The 8,234-nt window shown below is 45.2% G+C and overlaps 2 protein-coding genes across 2 annotated transcripts; both read right to left on the reverse strand.

The window, feature by feature from the left end:
- Positions 1-1,752: 1,752 nt before the first annotated feature.
- On the reverse strand, positions 1,753-4,105 carry LOC117585016 (UDP-glucuronosyltransferase). Its single transcript, XM_034274256.1, has 3 exons — positions 3,715-4,105; positions 3,068-3,327; positions 1,753-3,008 (listed from the first exon to the last, which is right to left on the reverse strand). Exons 1-3 carry the CDS (start codon positions 3,965-3,967, stop codon positions 1,923-1,925), a joined length of 1,599 nt encoding a protein of 532 aa, XP_034130147.1. The 5' UTR covers positions 3,968-4,105; the 3' UTR covers positions 1,753-1,922.
- A 936-nt stretch (positions 4,106-5,041) lies between these two features.
- On the reverse strand, positions 5,042-6,834 carry LOC117585017 (UDP-glucuronosyltransferase 2A1-like). Its single transcript, XM_034274258.1, has 3 exons — positions 6,554-6,834; positions 6,239-6,498; positions 5,042-6,178 (listed from the first exon to the last, which is right to left on the reverse strand). Exons 1-3 carry the CDS (start codon positions 6,804-6,806, stop codon positions 5,105-5,107), a joined length of 1,587 nt encoding a protein of 528 aa, XP_034130149.1. The 5' UTR covers positions 6,807-6,834; the 3' UTR covers positions 5,042-5,104.
- Positions 6,835-8,234: the final 1,400 nt, after the last annotated feature.

Genomic DNA, 8,234 nt, shown 5'->3' on the forward strand with positions numbered 1-8,234 from the left:
GACATCAACTGAAAGTTTCCCAATTCAGTGGGGGTTTTTTATACAACAAATTCTCGTGGGGATTTACCCACGGACGATTAAAGCCTATGCAAAAAGTAGAATGCAGGGCAGCAAACATTTTAGTATATGAACACCGAGAGAAAATATGCACTGATTATGGTTATAGTTACTCCTAGATTACAAAAAATTATAAGCCAGTGAAAATTAAAAAAAAGTAAGACTTTTCGCCTGTAAATGAATATAAAAACTTCATTTACATTTTTATATTGATTTAATATAAAAATATTTGATTAAAATAAATTTCAATTCTAAAGCAAATAATTTTTTAAAATATATTTTATATACTTATATTTAAATTCATGAAATGTGCATATTTTCTACAGATTGTTAAATGTTTTTTGTGTGTTTCATATTTATTTTAAAGTTGTTTGTTCTTTTTATTGAAATATTAAGAAAATTCAAGAAAATATCTTCTGTTATGTATCTTAAAATCTTAAAATGTATCTTTTATTAAATAAAATAAAATACTTGTGTCCTTTTTGAATATGCCCTTATTCTCTCAGTGTATATATGCATATTGTAGACTTAAAGGCAGACGTTGCTGCTCAGCTGAATAGTCACGTACGATGAATAAGAGCAACAAAACATCATCTAGAGAGGACTGTGACTCAAATGAAAGCAAACTTGTTGTGCATTCAGTTCTTGATCAACTCCAGTTCAATGAATTCTGATATTGATCTAATATGAATTAAATGGAATGTGAAATTAATTGATTAATTTGCCAGCTCCACATGTTAATTGAGTGTCTAAAAATGTGCTCTCCGTTATGCACGTGAATTTTCCAATATATTTACGTCATCTTTAATATAACTGGTAATATATAATGAGAGCTAATCGTGACATTCAAATGTCAGTCAAAATAAGCTTTCTATTAGCGGGAAGAACCTACTGTTGAAGCCTCCTTTTTGAGCTGCTGCTGCTGCTGCTTCTGCCACAAGAAGAACAATCACTTGATGGCAGGTCCTGGGTTGCTGGCTTAAAGCCGCCAACATTTCCGCGACGGACGTTGATTTTCCAGCAGCATGGCCATGGCCCAAAACAGTTTCAATAAGTTGTGCTAAAACTTTTACACGCCTTTTGGCCCGTCCAAGGAGAGAGCAGAGCAGAGCAAAGCAGAGTGTGGTGTGGTGGAAAATAAGGGGGAATGGCGGCAAAGAAAATAAAAGCATTCGGCCGAGGGGCTTTTTGTGGCAGTGTGGATGTGGGTGGGGAGGCGTGGCACTCCAGTTGGTTTGCTGCTAAAAATTTGAACGCGCTGATGGGCATTTTTACAACTGAAGCGTTAACTATGTGCAACTTGCAGCAGCAGCAGCAGCAGCATCACACAGAAAGGCAGAAAGGAAAAGAAAAAGCGAATAAGAAGAGCAAAAAAGCGAGAGAGAGAGAGACGGGGAAAGAAATCAGCAGTGTGAGAGAGAGAGAGAGGCACAGTGCAGCGGCAAAACTATGGCATTTTTTCGATAGAGTTTCACAATATTTTCCCATTTTAGTTTACAAGTTTCGCAGCAGCCCGCGGGTCCCCAAAGCAGTCCCCCGGACAGCAACCGCACACACCCAAAAAAATCAAATGAAATTTTTATGAGCTCTTCAAGAGCACAGCAAAAAATAACTAAGATCTATATTGTACATAGATAAACTCTTAACGGATCTATCGTTGTGTGCCAAAGGACAGCCAGAAGTTACAGCCAGTAACTTAGCACCATTTATTGAGCCTAATATTTCGATTCTTTAGCATCTCCAAGCGGCTTAAAAATGTAGTCAAAGAATACAAAGAAAATATATAAAATCACATGGAAAATTCCAGAGCAGTGATGGACAAATAATTGACCTAAACTGGTTTATGTTACAACTAGGGATGGACTCTAATTTCGTTTGACCTTTGGCTTTGGCTTTGCCTTTGACTTGTCTTCTGCCCTGCCGGCACAGCATTCCTGCAGCGAGCGCAGCAGCAGACGAATCAGCGCAAACAGACAGTAGAAAGCGAAGATAATGCCGCCATAGAGTATGACAATCGCATCCAGACTGTGGTACTGAATGAAGTTCAGGTCTTGGGAGGCACTTCGCAGGTACTTGGCGCCCTTGTGGCGGGTTACATGCTCCACCCAGAAGATGGCACGCTCCAGCGGTGTCTCTGGCTGATCGATATAACGATCCGACATGTCCTGCACCTTCTTGGTGGCTTCTGGGTCCTTGATGAGCCGCTCAATGGCTGCCAGCAGCTTGGGAGCTGTGAGCTCTTCATAGTTCACTGTCACTCCATAGCCATTCTGCTCGGCCCTCGCCATGTTGAGGAACTGATCGCCAAAGATGGGAATCCCGACGAAGGGTTTGCGATGGTAGATCGACTCCGTGGTGCTCAGCAATCCACCGTGGGTGATGAACGCAATCACATTGTTGTGGGCAAGGATGTCGTCCTGTGGGAACCAGTCCGAGATGAAGACATTCTTTGGCTTGCCGGGCAAGTCAGTGTCCTCGAACTTCCACAGAACACGCTGCTTCAGCTGAGAGAAGGTGTCCAAAAGGGCTTGACGCTTCTCCAGGGGCAGATCTTTGCTCTTCAAGTTGGAGCCCATCGAGAAATAAATGACTCCATGTTTGGCACCTTCGATAAACTCTTCGATGTCCTTGGGCAGTGGCTGGCGCTTGCGATTAATGTGCATGCCACCCACCTCGATCATGTTGGGCGAGTAGGGACGTGGGAAGCTCAGGGAGACGTGTTGATTCAAGAGCACCAGCGCAGTGTTCTTGCGCATCTCGTAAAAGTCCTGCTTGTTGTTGGGGAAGTGTTTCCTGTAGATGGCCTCCTGGAGGGGCAGGTAGTAGAAGTTCAGGAAGAGATACTCGTACGTCACAAAGGCAAGATTGGCCACGCGCTCCACCAGCGACATGTGATCGGAGAACTTGAGCAGGGCATGCGGCACATACGAAGGTGGTGAGGGTGTTCCAACCTACAAAAAGGAAGCGTAAAAGGTATCCATTCTTTGGGCTAACTCTGGGATAGTCTTACCAGATCGGTGTTCCAGCTGATGGCCCCGAAAGTGCCCAATCCGATGAGCGGCGCATTAAAGTGCTCGGCCAGTCCGAAGTGTGCCTCGTTGAGGAAGACCTCCGTGATGACGGCATCAAAGTTCTGCTTCGAGTTGATGAGTTCAACCACCGCAGAATCGCTGAGCAGATACTCGGTTATGTTCAGGCCCATGTGATGGAAATGTACAATTTGCTGTATAATCGGATCCTTTGAAGAGGTTAACAGATTTTTCATATTGCCTGCAAATGGTCATTGGAAATGCAAGTGCTGATTAGATTGTGTAATACGATAAGCCAGTGGCTCGAATGCGTTTATATATGAAGGTGATATGTTGTCTATGGTATTATTTGCCAATCAAAATATTATAAATATATATTAAACACATATGTACATCTGTCATGATGGTGTCATACTCTTTCTTTTTCTCTCTTGCTTCTGCTCTTTCTTCCGAAAATATTCCATGCTCTCTGCGTTCGAAATTGCTCTCTTTGGTACCAACTGATACTCCCCTCTCTCTCTCAGGGTATTAACACAAATCAATCGATCGTCTAGCAACAGGCTGCGCTGCACTTGATTATACAATTGTCTGGACACTCCCCCCTAGACCCACCAAAATGTGTACTCACCCTGCATGGCGGTCAGCATACCGGGCACGCCCACATCCTTGATATTCTTGATGGGTTTCTTCAGTGGAAATGGCGAGACAATGGTCACCTGATGACCTGCTGCAGCCAGACCTTTGGCCAGTGCCGATCCCACGTGGTAGTGGGAACGGGCTGCCGTGTGCAGCACCACCAGATAATTGTAGGCCGAGACGCAGCTCAGCAAACAGAGCAGCAGCAAAGCCGCGAAACTAGTTTTGAGGCCAAGTGACTTCATGGCTGGTGTGAGAATTAAATACGATTAATTGGTGGCCTAATCACTGCCAGTTGTGAAATAGTGTATATGTATGTATTCTGGGCTTCTGTAGCTTTCGACCGAACTCAGCTGATATTCTATCGATATTTACGCGTCGGCGCCCCGAAACAAACTGAGGAAATTCACGTCGGCTGTGGGGTAATTATAGACAGACAGCCAACCATCTGGCTAAGTCTTTACGGCTGGAGTAGTACCCTGCGACCCTGGATTTGTATGTGTAAAACGGTTTCCCCCCCAACTCAAGTGTTTGGTTAGACCGTCTACCTGGTTCGCTGCATCAGCATTACGCAGCATAAAACCTTTGCCTAGCATTTTGACTCCTAGATCTACACACACAATCTACATACGCATCGTGCGTATCGATATGATTGCGAGCTTCATTGTATGCGCAACTCTTTTTTTTGTTCTACCTCTCTCTCTCTCTCTTTCCACGCTCGTTTGGTTTCAAGCGTGGCGTCCACTGGCATTATCGACGCCGTCTAACGCATGATGAAATTGTTGAGGGTGTTGTGCTCCCGCAATGCGCTCTCTTTTCGGCGCATCGCTCAGAAAAGTTTATTCTACCTGCTGCTGGCCTACTGGCAAATTCAACAACAAACTTCGTTGTGCTCGCATGTGTTGTCTCGCAAGAGAGCGCTGCACCACCTTTTACAGTTGCATAATGTTCTAGCATGTTCGCTCCCTCGCGCTCTCTCTTCATCAGTTCGTTGGTTTGCGTTTGTGTTCTCTCTTTCTTTTAGACGTTGCGTTTATGGCTTGTTTTGTTTTGTTTTGATTACCGGCTTTCGTTTGGGTTTTGGTGACGATCAAATAAGCTTTATTCTACCTGATGGCTGCTCTTCTGAAGTTGCTTTCTGCTGCGTAAATATTTCAAAACATATTTAAACAAAGAAGAGAACAAATGTTATGGGAACTCAAATGTTTTAGGTGATGCCCGCTGGGGGTTATGGGCTGACTCGACATTTATTCTTTTTGGTTTCTGTTAAATTGTGATACATTTTTTGTTTAATTTCAAACACAGAGCAGTAGCTAAACGTATCCTGTACACCTAAACATTTATTGCTACAAAAATACTTAATTAGAACTCCAACCTGAACTCTAATTAAGTTTCGCCTTCGACTTTGACTTGTCACTTGCTCTGCCAATAAACAATTCCTGCAGAAAACGCCACAAGCGACGAATCAGCAGACCCAAACAGTACAAAACAAAGATAATGCCACCGTACAGCAGCAGAATGGCATCCAGATTGTGGTACTGAACGAAGCTGAGATCTTGGCAGGCACTTCTCAGGTACTTGGCGCCCTTGTGGCGGGTTACATGCTCCACCCAGAAGACTGCACGTTCCAGCGGTGTCTCTGGCTGATCGCGATAACGATCCGACATGTCCTGCACCTTCTTGGTGGCCTCTGGATCCTTGATGAGCCGCTCAATGGCTGCCAGCAGCTTGGGAGCTGTGAGCTCTTCATAGTTCACTGTCACTCCATAGCCATTCTGCTCGGCCCTCGCCATGTTGAGGAACTGATCGCCAAAGATGGGAATCCCGACGAAGGGTTTGCGATGGTAGATCGACTCCGTGGTGCTCAGCAATCCACCGTGGGTGATGAACGCAATCACATTGTTGTGGGCAAGGATGTCGTCCTGTGGGAACCAGTCCGAGATGAAGACATTCTTTGGCTTGCCGGGCAAGTCAGTGTCCTCGAACTTCCACAGAACACGCTGCTTCAGCTGAGAGAAGGTGTCCAACAGGGCCTGGCGCTTCTCCATTGGCAGGGTCTTGCTTTTCAGATTGGAACCCATGGAGAAGTAGATTACTCCATGTTTGGCTCCTTCGATAAACTCTTCGATGTCCTTGGGCAGTGGCTGGCGCTTGCGATTAATGTGCATGCCACCCACCTCGATCATGTTGGGCGAGTAGGGACGTGGGAAGCTCAGGGAGACGTGCTGGTTGAGCAAGACCAGGGCTGTGTTTTTGCGCGTTTCGTAGAGGTCCTGCTTGTTATTGGGGAAGTACTTCCTGTAGATGTCCGCCTGGTGGGGCAGGTAGTAGAAGTTCTGGAAGAGATAATCGTAAGAGAGAAAGGCCAGATTTGCCACGCGCTGCAGCAGCGTCATGCGATCGGAGAAGCGCATCATGGCATGCGGCACGTAAGAGGGCGGTGACGGAGTTCCAACCTGAGGGCGGAAATAAAACTTAAACAACTTTTATTTGTGGATTTATTGTGTAAGTCTTACCAGATCTGTGTTCCAGCTGATGGCTCCAAAAGTGGCCAAACCAATGAGCGGCGCCTTAAAATGTTCCGCCAGTCCGAAATGCGCCTCATTCAGGAAGACCTCGGAGATGACGGCATCATAGGTTTGATTCGCTTGCATTAGCGCCACCACATTGGGATCGCTGAGCAGGGCATCGGTTATGGACAGGCCCATATGATAGAAGCCAATGGTACGCGTGAGTATAGGCTCTTTCGATTTGTTCAACAGGTTGCCAATGTGGCCTGAAAATAGGAGAATCCCACAGATAAAGAAAGATAATGAGAATGATTGTTTTACCTTTCATGACCTCCATAACACTGGGCACAAGCACATCCTTAATATTCGGAATTGGCTTCTTTAGTTCAAAGGGCGAGACGATGGTCACCTGATGACCCGCTGCAGCCAGACCTTTGGCCAGTGCCGATCCCACGTGGTAGTGGGATCGGGCTGCCGTGTGCAGCACCACCAGATAATTGTAGGCCGAGACGCAGCTCAGCAAACAGAGCAGCAGCAAAGCCGCGAAACTCGTTTTGTGACCAAGTAGCTTCATAACTAATTCGCGATGAATTATTGTATTTTGCTATGACAATTTTATATAGAAAATAACACTGTCAACGCATTGGCGTAGCGAAACAAACTGAGGAAATTCTAGCCGGCTCTGTGGTAATTATAAGCAGCTGCATGGCTATCAGATTCAGTCTGTGATGATAAGGCTTTGCCTGGGCTCTCCCACAGCTACACTCTCTCTCTGTACATCTCTCAAGTGTTTAGCTGCCCAGCAGATTGATTTCGATTACTCTCTCTCTCCATAGTATTCGCTCTTTTGCAATTCGGTATCTGCCGATCATTTGATTTCGCTGAATATTGGCATATTATTTGTATGCCATGCGTGCCTCACGTATTCTTAATATTATGATTTATATTTATGGTTCGCTATTGTTTGTTTTGCCATTCAGAAACTGTGGCTCATCCGGAATCACTGTTCCCTTTTTTAGTGTTGGTTTTGAGAGAGAATAAAGTTTCATTCGGGAAAGGAAAGAATTTAGTCAACGAAATCTAAACACAAATGTGACCTGGACCATTAGCTTGAAGAGATTGGTAGATTTAGGTAGAGAAATGAGAGGGTTTTCTGAAGATTCAGTTCATGAACTGATCGCCAAAGAAGGGAATCAGCAGTCCTTCGTGAGTGATCACCTTGTTGTGGGCCAGGATATCATCTGGTAGATGAAGTAGAAAATACAATTTAAATATCTATATTGATTTTTTGAGACCGCTTAAAGGGCATCCAGTGAGTTGTGCTTAAGCTTGAGCATTTCTTTTGCTGTTATCACCTTGTCGTGCCTCGAATTCCCCAACTGTGATAAGCCACTACGTGACAGATTCCTGGCAATCAGCAGAGTGTTAGATCGCCGGCCAAATGTGTGTGCCCCCAGACAATCAGCTGCATAAAAGAACAATTTTTCCCAGTACTCACTGGCCATTACGTTGATTGTATTCGGTGTGCTCACATCGATCAGTTTGTCGAGTGGTTTTGTTTGGGGGAATGGCGAAATCAGTGTGACCTCATGGCCAGCCGCCAGCAGACCCTTGGCCAGCGCAGCACCCACCGGGTAGTGAGACTTGGAGGCGGTGTGGAGCACCATCAGGTATTAGTAGCCATAGACCTGGTGTGCCAGCAACAACAGCACAAAACCCAAATAGCCACACATTTTACAGGTGCAGCACAGATTTCTCTCTCTTAAATGTGTACTGTTCCAGTCAGAACCTCAAAGAGTGGAACAGAGCACTTTAACAGTGCTCTTTAACTGTTAAGTACCTCTTACTGTTGTAGGCGCTGGCTGTTACTGCTCTTTGGTCGCCTTTACTGCTTTTTGTATCCACTCGCTGTTATTGCTCGCTGTTACAGTTCGCTGTTACTGGTCGCTGTTAAGACTCTCTTAGAACGCTGGCAGAGCTGGCATCTGTTTTCATTCTTCGT

Source organism: Drosophila guanche, unplaced genomic scaffold (assembly GCF_900245975.1).
Source record: "Drosophila guanche unplaced genomic scaffold, DGUA_6, whole genome shotgun sequence".
Taxonomy (NCBI): domain Eukaryota; kingdom Metazoa; phylum Arthropoda; class Insecta; order Diptera; family Drosophilidae; genus Drosophila; species Drosophila guanche.